Here is a 24,212-nt window from a genome sequence, read left to right as displayed (position 1 = left end):
ACTGAGGCGTGAGCCTCTGAGCATCACCTTCCCCACGTACACTGCCAGGCACCACCTTCTCGTTGTGTATAGTGGAGAGGATATACACATCCTTCCTGTCAGTGTACCTGAGGGCCAACAGCTCCTGACTGCGCAGAGCACTGGTAGTGCCGCGCCTCTGCCTTGGGTAGGTGAGTTTTTTAGGATAACCCTTGCGGGTTGGCCTAACAGTGCCACATGCCGGGGTCTGCTGTAAAAATAAAAAATGAAACAGGTCTGGGCTGGTGTAAAAGTTATCCACCCAGAGGTGGTAGCCCTTATTCAAATAGGGGGACAGCAGGTCCCACACTATCTTCCCACTAGTACCCACAGATTGTGGGCAGCCAGGGGGATCAAGGTGACTGTCCTTCCCTTCGTAGATTCTGAAGGAAACAGTATATCCCGTCCCACTCTCGCAAAGTTTATATAACTTTACACCGTACCTCGCTCGCTTGGACGGGATATACTGTTTGAAGTTCAGTCTACCCTTGAATAGGACCAGGGACTCGTCTACAGCCACATTTTTGTCGGGGGTATAAATTTCAGGGAATTTACGTGAAAAATAATTAATAATGGGCCTCAATTTATATAAACGGTCAAATTGGGGGTGCTCTCTAGGGGGGCATTGGGAATTGTCGGTAAAATGTAAAAATCTTAGGAGCCCAAAGTACCTGTTCCGGGGCATTATTTGGGAAAAAGCAGGGGTGGATATTACGGGATCTGTGCTCCAATAGGAGCGTATCGTGGGCTTTTTCACAATGCCCATCACAAGGGTCAGGGCCCAAAATCTTTTAATTTCATGGGAGTCAGTGGGGTACCAGGTCTGGCTTCTGTCTCCTTGGTCAGCTGCCTGACACTGGGCTGCATAGAGGTTTGTTTGAGCTGCTAGCAGCTCAAAAAACTCGGGGGCAAACATTAAATGGAAAAATGACTTTGGCTCGCTAGCATCGATGTCACATCTGATGCCAGGAGTCGCAGTAAAAGCAGGGATTACTGGGTCTATCATATTTGGGGGCACCCAATTATATTTAGAGTCAGGCTCTCCACGCCTGGCTTTGCCAGATGGACCCTGGCCATCATCGTCTTCCTCTGACTCGTCATTATCTGACGCACAGCAGGATTCCTCAGATATTGGATCAATATCTGATGCAGTCAGAGTGGCCTCGGCGTCTGACGCCGTCAGAGTGGCCTCGGCGTCTGACGCGGTCAGAGTGGCATCGTCATCAGACTGAGTGAGGCAGTCATGAGCCTCCTCAGCGCTGAAGACATGTTGCGCCATTGTACCTACCTGGCCAATTTCTAAAACACTACACTATCCCCAATATATAATGTGGTTTTGCACTAAGCACTGCAGCTCTGCAAAACGAACTCTCTCTGTCTCTATCTCTCTCTCTCTCTCTCTCCCCCAGTGTCGCACATCCGGCAGTAATGTCACTGACCTGGATGTGGTTCAGTCCCCCAAGGCTAATGACACACCAAGTTGTTACAGGGGATCGGGCTGCAGGGGGGGGTCCAGGCTGTCAAACGACAGCCTGTTCTCCCGTGCAGCGGCAGGGATGTGTTCCTGACGCTGCACGAAAGGCTAGACGTCCCGGTACGTCTATAGGGGATTGAAGGGGTTAAAGTACTTTTATATATATTCTTCATAACCAAAACAAAAATAGCCACTTACTTGAGGTAGAAGCTGCCAACCTCTTGCAAACTTTTGTGGTCTGCAAGTGTCATTGAAATGGGGATGGAAGCACGGGGGTCTGAGCAGCAGACTGACAGTAATTGAAGTAATGCTTGTAGATTTGTTAGACCTGGAAATAGCTGGGTGGTGGGCAAATTCAGTAAAATCTTGTGTTATCCCCCTTGCAAGGATAGATTCTAAAAGCACCATGCACCTATCCCATGCATTAACCCCTTCAGGACCGGGACGTACCTGGTACTTCCTGGTTAACAGTCACCGGTAGACCGGGACGTACCAGGTATGTCTCCTCCAAAAACCGCCCCCACATCGCCACAATCGTGGCGATCGTGGGGGTGCTGCTGTCTGCCCAGGAGTCTGGGCAGACCAGCAGAGCCGCTCAGAGCCCGCCCCCAAGCCCACGATCACTCCCACGGAGTGATTCTCTAGGCAAAAATCTGCAATTGGGGTTTCAGCTGCCACAGGCAGCTTCAGGGAAGGGGGTGGTGTGTTGAATGGGTCCCCACACAAGTGTGGGGACCTGACCCAACAACCCCTGCTGCCTGATCGCTCCATGAGAGCGTCAGTGCAGCGTTAACCCATTCAATGCCGCGATCACGCCATTGAAGGGGTTAATTCCCATTTTGTACGGGGCTCTGCTGCTGGTGGTCTGCCTGGAAGCCCAGGCAGACCAACAACAACCAAAACGAGCCCCCAGAAGTCCTTTGATCAGTCCTGTAGGACTGATCAAAGAGACTCCTCCCCTACAATATCCAGTCTATTGGAGATTGTGTCGCAGCTTCAGGGACAGGGAGACAGGGTTCTTTGGTCTCCACATGAGTGTGGAGACCAGCCCCCCAATCCCCACCCTTCCTCAGTTAACCCCTACCCCCCTCTTCCTCAATTAACCCCTTCAATGCTGCGATTGTGTATGACCCCCATCGCAGCATTGCAGGGGTTAATATTAGTCCCCACAAGCTTGTGGGGACTAAATATCAGTCAATGCTGTGCTTCAATGGAGCATCAGCATTGAAAGAGTTAAAAAAAATGTAAAAAATAATAATAAAAAATAAATTAAAAAAAATAATAAATAAATTTAAAAAAAATTAATAAAATAATAATAATAAAAAAAAAATAACAGCACTGACCTGAAAGTCCAGGGTGCTTCCAGGTCAAATGCTGGGCTGGGCTGATCAGATCGCTCCTGGCCAATAGGAGTGATTGGATCATTATGGCAGCACACGGATGACCCTGCTGCAGTTATTAGACTACCATGCCAAATTTGAAAAAAATTACATTTCAAAAACGTGATGCATGCCTTGCAATATTTTCCCTGTACTGGTCAAAATAGATAAAAATCCTGGCCATGTTGGGTGGTTTCCAAATCAGGACAACTTAATGAATATATTTGGGATAATTTTTTCCCATTAGTTCAATGTGTGTACAATTTGTATGTATACAAAACTGTAAAAAAATGCGTTTTTTTTCATTTTTTCCCCACTTTTTCCAGTTTATTTCTAACAAAACAATGTACTACCCAGCTTAATATGGTTTCAAATGAAAGCCCTACTTGTGCTGAAAATAACAATATATGATTTGTGTGGGTGCACCAATTGATAAGAGAGAAATTACAGTTGAAGAAAGACATGGCAAAAACACAAAAACGGCTCCGGTCCTTTAGCGACACGTTAGTATCAAAATCCCGGTCCTGAAGGGGTTAAAGCGTGTATGATGGCTGCCCTGTCTCTTTAAGCATTTGCTTGTTCAGTATTACAGGTTTTAATTCACAGCGCTTTTCCTTTCAGGTGAAAATGGTGGAGAGCCTCCATGAAAGGTAAAAAAATATATCTGACTTTAACATGATCACTCAGTGCCAAGGATACAAGGTTCTGAGCACCTTTACAGACAGCAAGTACGGAACTCGCCACAGCCAAACAGATCCGGTAAAGTAAACCAAAGGCACAGCTTAGTTTCAAAGCCTGCCAAAATAGAGGTTGAACACAAACATGCAAAATCTGCCTTCTGGAGCTTGAAAATAACTCATGAATCTCTACCACGGAGACACTGCATCCCACAATGGTAAGGGTGTAAAATTAATTTTAATAAAAAAAGATTTTGAAACCTGCTATGTATAAAAGCATGTGTTAATTGCTTTATTGTATGAGAAGTACAGCATGCAATGTTGCCTATTATTCATATACAACATTATGACCCTCTGTACTTTTGGTTATAGTGCCTTAATGTATATGGCATTGAACCCCTTTGAGTCTGACATATCCATATCACCAAAACTACACCGCACACGCCAACACCCAGTGCAAGCAATTACCAGTTGAAATTTACAATAAACCACTGACCACCCCTCCATGGATTTGCCTCCTGAATGTGAGACATGAACCCTTATGTACATTGCTGTGTTTCCCTTTACAGATGTCTATGCCAGTGAGGGCGTCCCAGAAGTGGAACTGGTTAACATGCTAGAAGACCAACTACCACAGTACAAATTAAGAGTTGACTCATTGTACCTCTGTGACCACCAAGAATGGATCAAATCCCCAACACACCAAAGCAGCGGTCTTGGAGGCCTGTCTCCTGTCCTGGCCGAGGATACCTTCCGTTACATGAGTAAGATGACCATTGTAAAAGATTTTATTTTATGCTGTATTGATTAAAGTTGAGTTTAATTTTGATGACAAAGCTACTTTAATCTAACCCCTACTCTTTCCTACCAGAAACTGAGAACAAATTCATACAAACCCCTCTGAAACCCAAGCCAAAACCTGACTTCACAACAATAAAATGTGGTCTGCCATTTCCCATTCCCCCCCCCAACAAAGTAACATGGAATGTTAATTAGTTTAACCCCTTAAGGACAGGTTGTCATTAAAGCCATTAATAATGCATTGTTCACAATACTATATCAAAGATGTGCAATTTATCTAAAAGCCCAAATTGGGATAACCCATAACTAACGTAAGTTCATTTATATGCAGCTATGGTCAACATAATGGCACCCTTGGATATTTTGTACATCATGTACAATATCTCAAAAGAAAGTTGTGAAACAGCTTTGGTCTATATACACTTATATGTTTGATACAGAACAGCACAGTATAAAACAATAATGAAAAACAAATAGGCGCAAGAAGTGTAAAAATGGAAACATTGCCCTGACACGGTTAATGGTATCCTCTTGAAGAATTTAGTTCAGTTTAACCCCTTTGTGACAATGGCTGATTTTACTTTTTGTATCTGGCTGTTTTAACATTTCTGCGATGCTCTTGTTTAGCTGTTTTCTTTTTCCCGCTTGCTGAACCCACACAACTTATATATTGGGGTTTTTTCAGGACAAGAAGGGCTTTCTTTAGATGTCATTTTGATTGTATCATAACTTACTATAACAAAAAGTATAAAATATGGTGAAAAATTTAGAAAAAAAAAAGAATTTTTTTCTGAATTCTACTTGAAAAATCTTTTATTCATCTATAAAAGCTAATTAAAAAAACCTGCTAAATAGATTCTACTATTTGTCCTGAGTTTAAAAATACCTAATGTTCTTATGGGTTTTTTTTTGTTATTGGCAAGGTAGCATTTTGCCATTTCAAAACGATTTTTCTCAAATCTGGTAATTCTTCCTCCATGTGCCATTTCAGATATCTTTAAAGCCGTCTATTGCAATTTACCCCATCAAACCATATGTGTTCAGCAACACAATACACCTCCTGAGTACAGTGATATGCCACATGCATGGGTTTGTCGGATTGTTTGGGGGCTAAAAGGCCACATTTGGGACGTGTGCATTTTTCAAATTGTGCATTTTTCAAAGTGGCCGGCCCTTTAGACACCAGGGAGTCACAAGTAAAGGGATGAACTGGAGTGGCATATAGGGGGGTATAAGGCATTTCTGAGGGGCAGAGTGGCATATAAGGCATATCTGGGGGGCAGATGAGCATAACTGGGGCAGAGTGGCAAATAAAAGGAAATAAAAAGAGAGAATTTTTTTTCTCAATCATAGTTTTTATTAAATATGAAAAATAGTTTAAATGTGAATTACTTTTTACTAGTAAAACTTATTTTCCTATAGGGTAGACTTATATTCAGGCTTTTTCTTTTTTTCCTAAAATAATATTCAAATTTTGGGGTGTTTTCTTATAATTGAGCATGGTATATATATTTCTTTTATTTTTTGGGGGGAGGGGGCTTTTTTTTTTTTATAAAAAAAAGTGGGAAATTATTTTTTACATGTTACCTTTTTTTTTTTAATCTCCAGAGCGGTCACAGCGCGTCCTGGGGTGGGTGTTCGGTGTTGCTGAACGCTTCGCTATCGAGGCACTTCAGCCACACCATTGAAGTTTAGGAGGTGATTGCTAAACTAAATATGTATGTAAAGATTAAACACGTCTTGGCACCTTGAGTGGGCACGCAGATGTGTATGCATGAAAGCTGGTAAAACTAGGGACCTAGATTTGAAAGACCCCTCCTGAGAATCTAGGCATTTAAATCCCTTCTTCTCTCAAAACAGAACCCATGTTATAGCATTGATTTTCTTCCAGTACTCACTCTCTCGCTCTCCTATTACGTACAAGCAAAGTTAAGCATTTGTGGAATTCATTGCATATAGTATGATAGCACAAATGCCGTGACAGGAGGTGGCTGATAAAAGCTTGCTGCACACAGGTCACGTTTATGTACAGCTCCATGTTCTTATTGTTTTTTTTTAAAGAGAAAAAAAAGAGGGTTGGCCTTTTTTTATTGCCTTGTGCATCTGATAGAAAATGCAAGCAGACGTATAAAACTTGTGCTTAGCACCTTTAATCAAGCAGTCTGCGAAGTGCTACCAGCTCCTGGCTTAAAATGTAATACCTGGAGATGCTATTCTTTTGCACACTTGAAATATACGCAGCATGGATGAGTATATAAATGAACTGGATTTGAATCAAAATGAGGAGATTCTTAATAGCTTTACTTTACAAGGTGAGCTTGAGTCGTTAAAGTGGTTTAATATATATAAATGGATAATCATGTGCTTGTATTTCCTTATTTTAATCGCATATGGGATCTTTAAATAAGGTTATGCATAGGTAGATCAATATGACGACCGCATGCAACTTTTACCTATATAAGCTAAATATGTGTGTTACTAACCTCTACTAACCTCTAACCAGAAAATTCCAATATTATGATGGCGAAACATAATATGCTATCATGGTTTGGTTTAATGCCAGTATTGCCATCAAGGTTATTTATATTGTGAAATGCGAAGTGTCCACATAGAATCACTGTTGGATTTCATTTACCAGTAAAATCTAAGATGCCTTAATTTTGTATCTTACATAACTCGCTCACTGTCAGTGTGCATAAGCAGCACATTATATTGTACTTTAAAATACCCTTATATATTTGGAAACATTGGTTTCAAACATATTCTCCACTATAATTACAGAGGGTTTGCATAGAATGTCAACATTATTATTACGGGTTATGCATTTCTGTATAACAGAACACAGTTGCAAACAGATTGATGTACTGTGGAACATTATAGAGAATAAAGGGTAAGGAGGCTGATATAACACTGTCAAACATTTTAACTGTAGTTTTTTCACCGCCTTTACTAGCAGTCTACTTTCTTAAAGGCTCTTATGATAGTATGTGGCAAAGTATCTAGTGGATGGCATACTGTAATTCTAAATTTATATTTCAGTTGCACTTAATCGACAATGGTCGATGTAATTCTTGTAGTGATCAGGTGGGACTTGTTTGCTTCCAGTTCTGCTGCTTGTTAATCATGTGCAATTCTAAAACTGAATCCACTGGCAAAGTCAGTGAGTCTGATACCCGTTAAGGTTCATAGCCAATGCAGTGTAGTTCTCCTGTCTGGCTTATTTCTGAACATGCAGGAATCTGAGGACTAGAGCACAAAACCCCATCTACATCATATTGTTTACTTTCTAATCTGTCTCAATGATGGCACGTTGTGCTGGCTGCAGAGAAGTATTCTCCTCCCTTCAATTCTTCACTTATACTTTCTTTTCTTTCTCTGACCTTGTTCTTTTGTTCCAATTCTAAGCTTTTGTAGAAGTTCCTTCCTCCTCTCTGGAGTCCAGTCAGTGTTCACAAGGTAACTTTCAACCTTTCTCTTTGTAAAGACATGTATTTGCTTACCAGTTATTTGACTTTTTTTCGCAACACCTCTTATTATGGTCCTGGATAAACCATACCCCATGTTGGTTATTAATTGTTGGTCCAACTCTTAAAAAAGATTTACATAGAATTTGATGGCAGATTCGGTCCATGCAGTTTGCCCATTCTTCCTGTGTAAGGACTTAAATCTTAATCGTTCTTTGGTTGTGTCTTACATTCAGGATAGCTTTATACCTATCCCATGCATGTTTAAATTCCCTCACTTTAGTTGGAAGGCTGTTCCATTTATCTACCACCCTCTCTGTTTATGTTACATCTAAGCATTTGACCCTCCAGCATTTTGACTTCTTGAGAACTTTGTATTCCGGGGAGTTCAGATTTGATTTCAGACATGAGTATTAATGGTAACCTTGTGTACTAATACATATACAAGCAGGATTTTCACTTGTCAGTCATAATCAAATACACTGGGTTTGGTTCAATAATATATCTATTTATATATATATCTTCATATTGCATATTTGGACTTGCTCGATTATATGCTCCCTTGCTAAAACGGTCACCCGTCAATTCTTTTTTCAGTACTTGGCTCTGAACGAGTGGAACAGATGAGCAGGAGCTATAATGACAGTGATATGCTCAGCCATATGCTAGCAGAGGTAAGATCAGTAAGCATATTTTCTTGTGTCCTCAGTATATATGTTAGAGTTACTGGTTAACAGGTAAATGTCTGTAGAAGGTTATTCTGGATAGATGTGTTTAGGGCTGCAACTAACGATTATTTTCATAATCGATTAGTTGGCCGATTATTTTTTCAATTAATCGATTAATCGGATAAAAAAAATGAATGTAAATTTTTCATTTATTTAAAATAATTTAATAAACAAATTGTTAAATACAAACAGCAGAATAAAAAAAAACTTTGATAAAATACATTTCTTGTCTTTATTTCCCAACCACGCTGCCTCCCACACATACCACTCCACGCTGCCCCCCACATATGCCACTCCACGCTGCCTCCCACATATGCCACTCCACGCTGCCTCCCACATATATCATTCCACGCTGCCTCCCACATATACCATTCCACGCTGCCTCCCACATATGCCACTCCACGCTGCCTCCCACATATACCATTCCACGCTGCCTCCCACATATACCACTCCACGCTGCCTCCCACATATACCATTCCACGCTGCCTCCCACATATAACATTCCACGCTGCCTCCCACATATACCATTCCACGCTGCCTCCCACATATACCATTCCACGCTGCCTCCCACATATGCCACTCCACGCTGCCTCCCACATCTGCCACTCCACGCTGCCTCCCACATCTGCCACTCCACGCTGCCTCCCACATCTGCCACTCCACGCTGCCTCCCACATCTGCCACTCCACGCTGCCTCCCACATATGCCACTGTGCCTGATACGCCTTATACCCCCTGATACACCACTACATCCTCCCCAGACATGCCACACTACCTTCCAGACATGCCACGCTGCCCTCCCCACATATGCCACTCCAGTCTACCCCCAGATATGCCACTGTGGCCCCAGATATGCCTTATACACCCTGATACACCACTCCGTCCTCCCCAGACATGCCACACTGCCCTCCCCACATATGCCTTATATAATGTATATGCCTTATATAATGTATATGCCTTATACCCCCAGATATGTCACTCCGTCCTCCCCAGATATGCCTTATACCCCCCAGATATCTCATAGTCCCCTCATAGAGTCACAGACCCGTTCACAGCACACTGACACCATACTTTTATAAATAAGTACTGGGTTAATCTTCACTGCCCCCAGGATTTAGATTCCCCTTAGTTTGCCCCCCTTTATCTCTAACTGCACCTTAAGTTAACTTTATTAAATTAATCAAATTAACCCTCAGTCCTCATCATTAAATTAACCCTAAACACCCCATTAACCATAACTACCCCTAAATTAACTCTAAATACCCCATCAAAACAACTACCCTAAATTAACCCTAAACACCCCATTAACCATAACTGCCCCTAAATTAACCCTAAACACCCCATTAACCACAGCATCCCCTAAATTAACCCTAAACACCCTGTCAACCACAACAGCCCCTAAATTAACCCTAAACATACCATTAACCACAACTGCTCCTAAATTAACCCCAAACACCCCATTAACCACAGCTGCTCCTAAATTAACCCTAAACACCCCATTAACCATAGCTGCCCCTAAACACCCCATTAACCATAACTGCCCCTAAATTAACCCTAAACACCCCATTAACCATAACTGCCCCTAAATTAACCCCCACCTCCCCTAACTTTCAGCAGCCCAAATATTAATCTTATACTTACAGTTAGATGAGTGTCACAGCCATGTGGTTCTGGCCTTCTGGGAGAAGGAAGGGGGCGGGGCCAGTTGTCACAGTGATTACAGGGAGGGGCTGGTAAGTAGGAGCTGCTGCTGTGAGTCAGACTAAACGGATTATATAATGAGGGGTATTTTTCAGAGCGTTTGCTCTGAAAAAACCCTCGTTTTATAATCGATAATAATCGATTCAACTAATCGATAATGAAATTCGTTGGCAACGAATTTCATTATCGATTATTATCGATTTTATCGATTAGTTGTTGCAGCCCTAGATGTGTTTGACACGTGTTGTCCATAAACAGGTTATAGAGGTATAGTTGGGCCAATCAACAGGATATCAAGTGATAGGTATTATGGCGCTCAGCAGAATGATTGTTTTTATACATAGTCTCCACAGTTTCATTATCAGGTTTACCCCTTACACTCTTAATGCATAAATACACCGACCGCAGCGGTTCCATACTCTTAATTCAAGGCAATAGCAATACACAAAAACTAAAATCACAAAACATCTAAGTGAGACATGGGCAGCAGTATAGGGGTTAAGGAGAAAGATAGACTGATAAGGTCACAGGAGTTTGAGGTGGTTGTAAATTAGTTTAGGAAGTGTGAGAAGACCTTGGAGGGGTAGTGGGAGTAAGGATAATAATGGCATTTTTAAAAAATAAAAATAAAAAAACAGTGAAGCCTTTTAAACAGGAGAATGCATAAATTAGAATACAATTACAGAAATGTCAGGAAGTTATGGTAATGTGACATGAATCCTATGCCCATGGTTAATTTTGTGTCCTTAGTGCATGATCATTTCCCACAAAGAAGTCTTGTTGACCTCATTTAAGGATCTGCAAACTAAGGCGCGAGGCGGTGGAGCAGCAAGCTGTAGCTTGAAGTTGTATTGTATAATACGTAGGTCCGTTGTTATAAGCTTCCACTTTTCCAGGGATAATCGAAGGTGGCCTTCCGCAGGTAGCAGCCTGGAATCAGCATCTGATATTTGTCAGAACGTTTGCTACAACCCCTTGATGACTTTTTCTGGAAGCAGTAAAGCTTGCCCATGTTGGATTTCAAATTGCTCTCATTCCTTTGCTTTTGAAATTCTCTGACTGGTACAGCTTTATTTCTAGAAGTTTGAGTTTTCAAACATTTTCAAGCTTTGCACCAAAGAGATCATCACTGTTAAAAGTGCCCCCTACTGAGATGGGATTTGGAAGCATGGTCAGCTGACCACACCCTAAGCCAGACAGATCTTCAGGACATTATTTTAACAGCTGACAATCTGTCACTTTCTATAGGTGTCACAAAGAAAATAAACTGCGGACCTAATAAATGTGATACTGTTGAGCAAATCAGCTGCCATTAGATCTTCATCCACCTGAAGAAGTCAGGCCCTGACAGATATACAGATTATATATACAGTACTGTCAGCAAATGCTTTCAGAAATAGACATGTTAATAGTTTATTTTTATCATTTAACAAAATACGAAGTGAGTTAACAGAAGAAAAAGCTAAATCAAGTCAATATTTGGTGTGGCCACCTTTTGCCGTACTTCTAGGTACACTTTTTTTGTGTGTGTGGTATGGTTTGATCCAAAAACGGTTTTACCGGTTTAGGGTTATAGGATAGCCTGTGTTGTTAAATACATAATGTACAGTAAATGTAAATTCTGTCGTATGTTTTTTGTTTTTTTAACAGAGGGATAGGGACCTGGAACTAGCAGCTCGCATTGGAAAGGCCCTTCTGAAAAGAAACCACTTCTTGACAGAGCAGAATGAGTCTTTGGAAGAACAGTTAACACAGGCTCTAGACCACGTGAGTTTGCTTGATCATATGTTAAATGCATTACTGGATTCTCTTCCGTTTAATTGCCCCAAAGTAGCGATTGAAATACCAGGAACAGTGCTGAAAAAAAACTAACAAATCACAGGAATTTGCCGTTTGATTTTCACATAAGACATTGCAAAGAGAACCCCCAAATCGAATTACATATACGCTTTATTTTTAATAGTAACTGTTTGCTGGAGTCAGCAATTCAACAAAGTCAAAATTGATGGCATATTTAAAATGACAACACACTTCTGCAAGAGAAGCTGATGGGCTGCGCCGACTGATTACATCCAGGTTTACCACTGAGTGGAAAATAGATTGCTCTGGATTCTCTGGCTATTGAGGGGCTGGAACGATGCAAAGGTTAAGGTAGCTATTTCTGGCCACAACTAGTTTTTTGGGAGCCCAGGAGAAGAAATTCACAGTACACAGCAGTCAATTTAAAAGTAACTCCACAATGTAGTCTGACGGATCTGTGTAGAGTTCTTTCCCTCGTCAGCAAATGAAAATGTGTAAATAAAAATATTTAGAAGGTTATAAAAATGAAAATAATTACAATATCTAGATGCAAAAGAGATCTCTGGTGTCTATAAAAACCTAAAAGGGATCTCCAGATAAAAAAGTTAAGAAAAGTAGTAATCGTAAAAAGATTTAAAACATTAAAAAAATGCATAAAAATCCTATTATTACTATTTATAATAAATCCTAATATTACTATATATTATAAATCGTATTATAATAACAATATATTTATTGGGACGGTGGCACCTAATTTCCATTAACACCTTTACGACCTCATGGGTCCGTGCTGACATCTTTAGGACAGAAGAGAGGGGTCTCTTACTCTCCCCTGTAGTGAAGCCCGGTTTGCTGATCACAGCATGATCAATACAGAGGAGGTAAGATGGAGTAAACACTTCTCCCTCTTACAAATAAAAAAAAAAATATATATATATATATAATTATTTTAAAAAAGGTACCCCATGATGTCACTGGGCTCTACAAGATCTCTATCTATATTGCATTTGGAGCAGTGTAAAACGAAGTAAATAAGTACAGAGGGGTTGGGAATAATCATTAAAAAATAGGTTACTATGTAAGAAAGCAAGTGAGCTTCTAAGATATCACGCTAAATGATTATACTGTATTAACAAATCACAGTGATCGCTTTGTTCGGATAGCAAAAGTAAGTGTTTGTAAGAATGGTCTCTCTATGTTAGAGTCTCTTCTTGCATCAAACTGACCATGAAGCAGAGACAGACCGGACAAGACTATTTTGCATAGTGTTGGAAAGTTGTGTAAATGGTTATTAAATGTGCTTTTTGAAAGACTAACCCTTGGCTACTCAACACTATAGTATAATAGTGTATAATAATAATATAGTATAGCTTGCCTATTCAACAGTACTATTTTCTTCTGTGTATTTATAGCTCAAGTGTATACCTGGGAATCTGTTAAATGATTTTAGTGAATGTGTTGGAGGGTTATTTAGAGGTCTGTTTTATTACTGCATGTTGGAATCAGGACTCTGAACATTTGCCATCAGATGTTCATCCACTCGAAGAAGCCAAGCCTTAACAGATTTAAAGATTATATATAAAGTACTGTTTTCCTGACTCACTTCACTGTTCATTATGAAGGTCCAACATTGGCAAATTTCTGCTGCTAAAAGGCTGTGTTGGCGCTTCATAATACATCATTCAGTGTGTAAGGAGAGTTTGAAAAAATTCTCACTGATTTAATTTTGCGTCGTAGACATCCAGCCACATTCTTTATATGACAGAAGCTTACTGGGGGTTGCCCTCCTCTTAGTGAATATACCTCATGCATTAATTCTTCAGAAAACCCACAATCCAATGCATGTTGTGAGATTTAAGGCGTATTTGCTGTATACTCTGCATTATCTATATTTCATTCTGCTGCCACACTGTTACATTGTATCCCATTCCAACCTTATCATACCTCTTATCCATTTAAAATAGATTACCCTGTTTTACGCTCTGTCGTACGCCTTATCATTTTCAGTTAACAGATAATAATCCATTATTGGTGAAGGTACACCAAATCACAAGATTTGTCTATAGCCGTGTAAAACTTTACTGAGTGATATACGATACCACCTTCTTTACTGCCTTTAACAATTGAAATGGCAGAGCAATGATATTACCTTCCAATGCATTACAGATAAATCAACTCCAACATGAATTATCTAAGAAGGATGATCTACTCCGAGTTGTGTCCATTGCCTCAGAAGAGAGTGAAACAGACTCCAGCTGTTCTACCCCTTTGCGTTCCAATGACTCATTCACCCTGACACATAGTCTTCTGCAGCTGGACAACTTGCATGGAAAGCTCAAGGAGCTGGAGGAGGAAAACCTGGCCCTGCGCTCACAGGTGGGTGTCCCCACCATCCAAACTATTCATTCCAGCCAGCCTCTATGTATAATATGCGGAAACTGCCTGTATGGAACCTTCAATAAAGTCACTCAAATATATTTTGTTGAAAAAAAAATACACATCTCATGTGTAAATAAAACAGTGGTGCTTTCAAGAGTCACCTCACAATTTTAAACCACGGTTGGCCTGTTTGTGAGGTTGATCTAGGAATTTAATCTTGCAAGGAAGTTAATGTTCTGCCTGTGCTTTACCAATCTGTGCCCTATAATAGAGCAGGATTTGCTGGGATAGTTGCATGTATTTGTTTCACTCTATTGTTGCTATTGAGATACTAAAGTAACATGTAGACAGTTGTTTGTATTCGAGGGTGGTCCTTTTATACTGCACTTGAACTAGATGTGCAATAATGCCATACACCGCCTGTGAACAATATGTAAATTGTTATATATGTTATGTCCTATTTACCCATTGTACAATGCTGTGGGATATGATGGAGCTACGTAAAACAATAAATAATAATAAACAATCATTTTTGTTTAGTCCTGCATGTGGCCTGTTATGTCACAAAAGTATCTCAGCTCACTGAAGTCTTTGCCTTCCCAAAATCTTAATTTTTCTGCATAGCAAAAGAAATATTATAGAAAACATTGAAATAAACATCATTGGCTATTATCTTACAGCCATTTTATAGTTTGTTATTCAGGTGTTTATTGTGGTTTCTCTGTTTATGTACACATTAGCTCTTTCAATGCCAAGGTAGAATCTTGAATTTGGATACTCTGAAGGAGACGATGAAAACTTCCATTCTGGTTGTTTTCTGTAAAGCACGTACCAGTTGTCTTGTAAACCTTCTGGACTGATAATCTTTGTTGGTACAGTAAATCTTTTTTATTTTCCCAACTCAGGCAAGCCACCTGAAAACAGAAACCTTAACCTATGAGGAAAAGGAACAGCAATTGGTCATTGATTGTGTAAAAGAAATAAGTAAGTACAAGAGTGGGGCTTATTAGTTAATCATAGAGCCCTCCTTGAAATCACTGTATGTCCCTAGAAATCCAGTTGCTGCCTGTATCGAGTAACCCATTTAAATACTGCAAGACTGACCTATTAGAAAGTATATATATATATATATATGTGTGTATATATGTATGTATATATTAGACTTGTGCATTCCGATTAGTGCCAATTGACAATATCACTAAAATCGCAGATTTAATCAATTTGTACGAATATCCAAAAACGAGGCTCCACTATATCTCACACTCCCATTATCTCTCACACGCTCTCTGAATGTCTCGCTACCTTCTCCAGTAGTGGCATAAATAGAGGAAGAATGGCATATGATGGCTGCCGTATCCCTTTTATTGTATCTATTGTCAGCTTATGGCATGTCAAGTAGAAATTGAAAACTATCCAAATATTGCATACCCTGGTGATGCCATTTTGGTAAATAACCGAAGCACTTTGTACTCTAAAGTGAATTTGGTATTTGGCAAGTCTTTTGAGCCCGTAAATTGTGATATAAAAAGGTGATAAGGATTTCCATGTAAGTGACCGCACCTATTGCTTTATATGTTTTTCACTTGGAGAAGCAAGTGATAGTGTCTGTCTCAGTAATAAAGTTTGTAAACCCAAACATGTTTATTGCAGATTAATAATAAACCCATATTGGCCTCCACATTATACTGTTATCCTGTACCAACCCCATATGTCTTTCTAGTTGTAAACATGTTTTATCTGTGAACAAAGAGAGAACCCTGTCCATGGTTCACGGTAGAGTGCCCAGTGTTACATTGTTTGTTTCTTTTTTGCCTAGGGGAATCCAATTTCCAAATTGGTCAACTAACAGATGATTTGAATAAAAAATCTGAGGAAATTGTACGCTATCAAGAGGAAATATCAACGGTTCTATCACAGATTGTTGATCTTCAACACAAACTAAGAGAGGTATGTTTTTGGACATGCATTTTTGCCTGCAAACCTTCGGAAAAAGGTAACCATGTTTTATTTTGATTATTTTTGTAGTCATCAATGTCTCATATTACACATGTATGTGTATAAATATATATATATATATATATATATATATATATATATTCACACATTGGGAGGCCATCTTAACATCTCATTCTCTTATTCTAATTAATACTACAAGAGAGCTACTATTTCATCTTTTTACTCCTCCTCTTGTTTCAATTACCCATACTACTCCCTTAAATTGTAAGCTCACGAGCGGGGCCCTCAAAAGTCCACCATATTGTATGTTTATGTATGTGTTAACTGACCCATTTAAATTGTACAGCACTGTGTAATTTGTTGGTGCTTAATAAATGAAAGCTAAAAATAATCTGCATCTCCTCATATATGTTGCACACAGCTGTTCTTTCAGGCAGCGTTTTGTAAACTTGCTTTGACAAGAAAGGAGGTAACTCTGGGACAGTGATTTCATAGTACGCAAGTTCATCCACCTTTTGCAACTAATCTTAGTGGCCCTTATATAGGTAGTTTCAGTAAATTAATTATACTTAAAGCTGTAATAGAATTTCTCTTTAACTACTGATCTTAAAGCGACAGTTTACTATCCCCTACAACCACATTGAAGAATGATTATTACAGGGCCCGAGAAGCCCCTGGCACTGGGTCCCAGTGTTTATTAGAAATCACTTCCTGGCGCTCAGGGATTTTCAAGACAAAGGGGTCAAAAGTGGCCAGAACTGCCGTTGTGGAATCCACACACTTCACCTTTCTGCTTGGGTGCGGTGGAACGGGTGCTGTGAGGCGCTCAGTGGGTCTTCTGTAGGTGCCTCAGGGCCCCTGCAGGGAAGCGTAGGGTGCCGGATTCACAATGCCAGAAGGTATGCAGCGGCGTGGCAGGTCTCCACGAGGTAGGATGGAGAGTAGTGTATATTGTAGTGTAAAAGTAGGTATAGTGCTCGAGACAGTGTGTCTGTACTGTAAATGTATAGTACCAGAGTCAGTGTGTATATGTGCATAGTGTTAGTGTGGGTTTATAAATGTATAGTGTTAGCAAGTATGTACAGTTGTATAAGTGTGGTGTTAGTGTGTATGATGTGTATGTTACAGTAGGCCATTAGCATGAATGTGTATTTCAGTATATAGTGTGTATTGTGTAGTGTATGGTGTTGACACGTGTGTACTTAAGTGTAGAATTATTATTATTCTATTCTCATGTACAGTGTTTGTGAGCATAAGACGTTAGTGTGTGTGTCTGTTACTGTATGGCATTATCGTTCCTTAGTGTAATAATGGTTAAACATACAAGCTTGAGGTATAAAATACCCCTTGTCGTGAAGAGGTTAACTGGAGTACTGTACAAAATGGTGCAGCACTGAAGAATGTTGTGTTTTATGTGTTATTGTCCCAATAAACATCCTTTAACTGCAGAACAGGCGGTAATAAATGAAAATAAAAACATTATTGAGGCAAAAAGTTGGCTCCTAGATGCAAGTACTAGGAGCTGCAGCTGCTCTTCTCCTCCCGTGTTCCAGCTGTTTTTGCCACTGATTGGTTATAATCAATGGGAGCTCTTTTAGTTTTCTGGCACATCAGTGGGGGCAGAGTGGCATATAGAGGGGTATAAGGAAAATTTGGGGGTAGAGTGGCATATAGGGGTATAAGGCATATCTTGGGTGCAGAGTGATATATAAGGGGGTATAGGGTATTACCTTGGGGGCAGAATGGCATATAATGGGGTATAGGGGATTATCTTGGGGGCAGAATGGCATATAAGGGGGTATAAGGCATATCTTGGGGCAGAGTGCATAATTAGGGGACAGGTTGGCAAATAGAAATAAATGCATTTTTCTCATCGTTTTTATTAAATATGAAAAAATAGTTTGCATGTGAATTAATATTTACTAGTAAAACTTGTTTCCTATAGGGTAGTCTTCAGGCTTTTTCTTTTTTCCTAAATTAATATTTCAATTGGGGGGAGGGTCATCTTATAATCGAGCAAATACCGTAATTGAATGTTGTGAGAAATATCCTTTTCTCTTTGTCCCCCCGATATCATGAGAGCTGGAGAATATTCCTGACATCCCCCAGTATGCAAGAAAAACTTAGATATATTAGGAATTTCTATATATGGTATCTCTTATTTTTTATCTTTACTACTTATAGAATTATAACTAAATTTGTAAAAATAAACCTTTATATATTCATATTTGAAAATAGAGGTCTGTTACATACTGCCATTTGTCAATAAAGAAGAGAAAAGGACAAGGAGTGGGAACTAGTTGGAGGAACTGAGAAGGCTTGTATTTAATGACAAGATTTAAGAATAAGTACTTTATAAGAAAAGGTCCTTGTCTTGTAGATGGACCAACCTTATTAAGTTAAATGTCACGATGCATTGTTTAAACCTGGACTTCTCACCACTCTAAAGTTATATTTAAATATATACTATATATAATATATATATATATATACATTTTCTCGTAATTCTTTTCTTTCGTTCGAAAAGTAATTTCTTCTTCTTCTTCCCTTGCTTTCTTCAACTTGCAGAGCGCAATAGAGAAAGAGGAGTTAAAGATTCACCTTCAGGCATCCAAGGAGGCACAGAGGCAGCTGACTGCTGAAGTAAGATCTTATCACATCTGAATTTTCTTTTTTCCCTGTCCTATACATTAGAGCAATTTGGTGTGGCATGAAACTTAGAATTAAGAGTTACAAGGTATTTCAATGAAGGAGGTTAACAATATAGATACCAAAGCCGCATGGCCCCATTGGCCCTATCTGTCGAAGAGAATTATTTCACTTTTTTGTAGTTACAAGTTTTGTTTTTAAAATCTCTTATAGAAAATGTATAAGTGAATAATAAAGGATGAAGAATTGTTAGTAGGGTATATGGTTTGTAAGAGAAAACCAACAGACAGATTGTTTCATATGTAGCCAAGAGTGCCAAAATTATGAAATTGATGGGTTGCTTCCTGTAGGAGAGGGTCCGCATTTTGTTTATTATACGTAAGTAAACATTTATTTAAAAAAATGTGTCTATTTTTGAAGGATTGTCTGATTTGAAAGCCAGAAAATGTTAGTGGTCCATGTAATACTCAAATAGATCAGTCCAAAAAGGCAAAACTAAAAAAAATTGTAATTAGGCAAATAGGCCAGCATATAACATTTAACCTGCCCTTTTTAGGTCTTGTTACAAGAGGTAACAGATATGTTTAGTAAGAAATGGGGCATTTGGTAATACAATACACTAATATACATTTTCCAGCATTCAGGGCACATTTCTCATTACTAATATACGGTATATATGTAATATATATATATATATTTATTTTTTTTTTATTATTTTTTTTACATTGAATACTCGGATACATATCTTTGTTCATGCGTATAATGTTTATGTATTTATGAGATTTATGACATTCCACTATTATGCCCGTCATCTTGCCCAACATAAGTGCAATATTTCTGCTGACAGTCCAATGTTTGTATTTTGTTAGCAAGGTCTGTTTTTAGTTCTTATGCACTATACAGTTGGTGTTTGTTCATAAAGATAATATAATAACCATTTTGTCATCTGCATACTTTTATTTTTACTGGTGTTACTTTGATTACAGGTCCATGAGTTACAGGACCGGAATGCCGAGTGCCAAGGAATGCTGCAGGAGTCTCAGGACGAATTGAAAATGCTGCGAAATAAAGCCAGCCCATCGTCTCTTCTTCGAAGGCCCCAGTCATGTTGTGTGATTCCAGTGGTAAGAATATCCTCTAATGTGTTATAGCATAGTAAAATGCTGAAATGACAATTTGTGTATACGTGTGTTCACCCTATAAACTTACATTTTCTCCTATATTCTTCCCTAAGGATTCCTTAGCAGCTGAGATTGAAGGCACTATGAGGAGACAACTAAGCATGGATGAAAGTTTAAACTTTGAGGAAAGAAAGTAAGACCCTTCTACATTCTGATCCACTAATGTTCCTGTGATTTAATATACTATAAACTCTACAGTATAATATTTTTATTGATGAAAAGGTTAGTCAAAAGCATGGACAGTCCATGAATTTGAATCTTTGGGAGAAAAAAAACTGTGCTGCTCAGTTCACACGGTGTACGTATTCCTGCAAACGAAACAAATGAAAACGAAGCAGAGAGCTCAGAATTTTCATTAACTTTCGTTGGTTCTTTCACCCACTCTCTTAATCATGTTCTTCCTCACATGCTCTCTCAAAATCCCTACCTTTTCTCCCAAAACACTTCTGTGTCACTGTCTCCGTGCCTTGCAGCTCTGCTTCTGATCTTGCTTCACTACCAAAAAAGTCTTTGTTTTTTGTCCACTTCTATGTGGACAACATGACAGTTACATGAGCTGGTGATCTTCCGCAAAATGACTGAGCTTCAGGGCACATCCTTAATTAATGTTGTTTCCAAATGTAAAAATACAAAATGTTTTGTATCCTAACATAATCTCTATGGTACTTTTTTTTTTTTTTTCTCCTTCTGGGTACTTGTGACTGTTGGTGCTGAACACTACTCTCAAAACATAAATAAACATATTAACCATTTTTGTTAACTTGTAGGTATCAGCCAAAACGTGTTTTTGACACTGTAAAGGTTGCAAATGATCTCCGTAGCCGATCGGCCTCATTTCCTCTTCCTTTGCCAATACCCGGCTCAAATCGCTCAGGTGTAGTAATGACAGCTTTGCCATTTGAATCTGGTGTGAAAACTGAGCAGAAGAAACTTAATGAATCCACATCTGAGAAAGATTTGAAACAGAGACAGCTTGTTAGGTAAGTGCCAGCCAGAACCAACAAACACAACATTTTTACTTCACTAATATTTATTAAAAAGACAAATTACCTTGTACTGGAATACTTTATCAGCAAATTAATAGGTTTGCGTATCCGGAAGAAATGCTGTTTTGCTTGGATGTAGAGGAAGCATTTGTTGGCATCCATTCTACATGAACACAAAAAACCTGTTTATGTGATATCAATGATTTTCAGTGTTGTGGAACAATAGTGATCAACACAGATGTGGAACTATAGTGATAGTTGGCTGAGGGTGTTTTAGGATAGCTGAATTAGGACAAGAGATGGTTCCAAATTAATAATCTTATACGCTTGTCATTATTTCACAGCATAGGAGAGAAACTCAGTGTGAAGCCTGTAGCATACCTCCATCCACATATTGACAGCCACAGCATGCATATTTTCCTAGGTTAAGACCCACTTAGTTGTATTTTAGAAACTGCCCATAAGTATGCTTTCATACCTTTATATATTGTGGCACTATATCCCTCTCATACACTAATTTTGAGTTGAGTTAGTAGATGATACAGATCAGTTTTTTAAACCAAATAAAATAAAGCATACGTAGATTGATTTCTCATACTTTGTCCGATCGTTTTCTTTTCTGTATTATTTCTGTAGAAATAATTCAAAGCCAGAAACCCCCCAGGACAATACTTTAGAAGCCGCAATTAACAGGTTGCACCTGAGAAGGCAGAACTATCTGAGTGAGAAGCAATTTTTTATAGAGGAACATGAGAGGAAACGCAAACTGTTGGATAATGAAGGGGAAACCAGTGGCTGTTGCACACCAACTGAAAGTGTCCTCTCCATGGGAACGCGCTACTCTGACTTCACAGATTGCTCTTCCACCTCCAGTACTCTACGTAGCCTCCTCCCGGAGAAACTTCAGATTGTCAAACCCCTGGAGGGTGAGTGTCTAGCATATAGTCATTTAAAAAGCATATCATTTTGGAAATGAGCCCTATATATTATGTGCCTTTTTCTTGTCTATTGATGAGCTGACAAAAGAAACATTTTAAAACAAAGCTTTCCCCCAGGTTCTGGGCTACAGGAAACAATAGCATAAATCTATATATAATGTACGTTTTAGGCTCCCAGACCCTCCATCAATGGCAACAGCTGGCCCAACCCAACTTGGGTACCATTTTGGATCCTCGTCCCGGTGTTCTGACCAAAGGTTTCAAACCACTACCTGAGGATGCTGAATACCACCTATGTGATTTGGAGGAGGATGAAAAGGAAGAAGATGAGGGAGGCATAACATTTCAAGTACAAGAAAGGGTCAATGTCCCAAAGCCCTCTCTAAATATATTTCTGCCGCCCACGAGTGTGTCTTCAGCCGCAACATCTGGTAAGAAGTCTTCTATACCACATCAAACAGTGGTTGAAATTGTATATAGCTTTTGTAGGTGAAAGTCCTTACCTAGAAGAATTTCCAAGTAAAACAGTTCACTTTTTTCTGAATGCATTTGACAAGCTATACTCCTGGAACACACTATGGTTTCATGGCCCTCTGAGTTTGTTTATTTTATTCAAAAGTAATTTTCCTTTTGAGTAAAGATCACCGGCCTTACTTTCTTACTAGTTATTATTTTATACTTCGTGTAACTTTACATTCTAATACAATGTCTTACAAAAGACATTTCTAGTATAAGTCTAGCCCTTTGTTTAAAATGACACCAGACATTTTGGTGCAAAGTTTGAGAGATGTAGTCATATGACATTAACACTAAACAATTTGTCCATTAAGCTTGATTACATATCATACACATTGTTGGAGAACACAAATAGTCATCTTACAGAAAAGTAAAAACAAAAGTTGATTGGATAAAGTATGTTATTTCTTTGTTTGAACATGCATTCATATTGGATGTTATGTGCCTATAGCACATTCTCTTGCCAATAAGTAACTTTTTTCTCTCTAGCCCCAAACCCTGGCAAGTGTCTGTGCAGCACATTCTCCACGTTTACGTTTACCACTTGCCGTATTCTGCATCCCACTGACGTCACTCAGGTTACTCCAAGGTAATATTATTCATATATATATTTAATTCAATACTGGTCAAACTGGGTAAAAATTGTCCATTATATATGCTGTTTTCAACAACAATCACTTGTTTCAAGTAATCACTGGAAGCATTTCAGAGAATCTGTTGGCTGGCCAAGTGTGATAGGGGAGAAGCTCCACAACACGTAGGGTTCCTCAAATTGCCTATTATAAGTGGCACAGATGATATTATGCCACAGGTCAGTTGAATAGCAAATCATTTTGTATGTAACCCCATCCCTTTTTTTCTTTTCTTTTTTTTAGCTCCATGTATAGTGCAACATCATGTGGCAGCAGTAGTATCTGTTCCACAAGCACTTTACGAAGTTCCCCAGCTTTGTCTTGTCTGCCGAGTGTAGGGGAAATTCCCAGCAAAGTAAGAGATTGCACAAACAACTTGAGCAGCACCAGCAACTTGACCAAACTCCTTCAGGAGCAGGGAATATCTGCCAAGATGAATAGTGACTTTGTTGCAGAGAAGCCGCAACCTCAACGTCCAAACAACCTAACTCTTCCATCATCCCCACCCAATTCTCCCACACATTCTCCATGTCCATCCCCTATGACTTGTGAGCCACGGACAAATACCTCTGATAATTTCCTTGCTGTTTCAAGGCCAGCTGAGAGTTTTCTGCAGGAAATGTATGGATTAAAGCATACCTGTAACCAACCTGATTTGGGGCAGATGAAGATTAATTTGGTGGAACGATTGAAGAGACTGGGGATTGCAAGGGTAGTCAACAAACCAGAAAGAAGTGTTGAAGGGCAGAGTCCAATGCTAAACAATGGATTGAAACGACAAGAATCAGCTGTGTTTGTTGCTCCCAGTAGCAGCATGTTAGGTGGACTGAGGAGAAATCAGAGTCTACCAGCTCTAATTGGTGGACTTGTACCCCAAGTTTGCACATCTTCTCCACAAATGGGTAGCCTAAAAGAAGACTAAATGTATAAAAAA

General features: G+C 39.3%; 1 protein-coding gene across 1 annotated transcript; it reads left to right on the top strand.

The window, feature by feature from the left end:
• The first annotated feature begins 4,125 nt into the window (after positions 1-4,125).
• Positions 4,126-24,200, top strand: LOC149287553 (trafficking kinesin-binding protein 2-like). The gene is made up of 14 exons (XM_089492677.1): positions 4,126-4,312; positions 8,411-8,487; positions 11,892-12,008; positions 14,208-14,417; positions 15,326-15,404; positions 16,237-16,367; positions 18,945-19,019; positions 20,012-20,149; positions 20,260-20,339; positions 20,974-21,177; positions 21,829-22,118; positions 22,301-22,561; positions 23,136-23,235; positions 23,522-24,200. Exons 1-14 carry the CDS (start codon positions 4,162-4,164, stop codon positions 24,198-24,200), a joined length of 2,592 nt encoding a protein of 863 aa, XP_089348803.1. The 5' UTR covers positions 4,126-4,161.
• Positions 24,201-24,212: the final 12 nt, after the last annotated feature.

The sequence above is a fragment of the Sceloporus occidentalis genome, unplaced genomic scaffold, assembly GCF_023333645.1.
Source record: "Sceloporus occidentalis isolate IW3139 unplaced genomic scaffold, rSceOcc1.0.p SCAF_59, whole genome shotgun sequence".
Lineage (NCBI taxonomy): Eukaryota > Metazoa > Chordata > Lepidosauria > Squamata > Phrynosomatidae > Sceloporus > Sceloporus occidentalis.
This window is presented reverse-complemented; position numbering and strand designations above follow the sequence as displayed.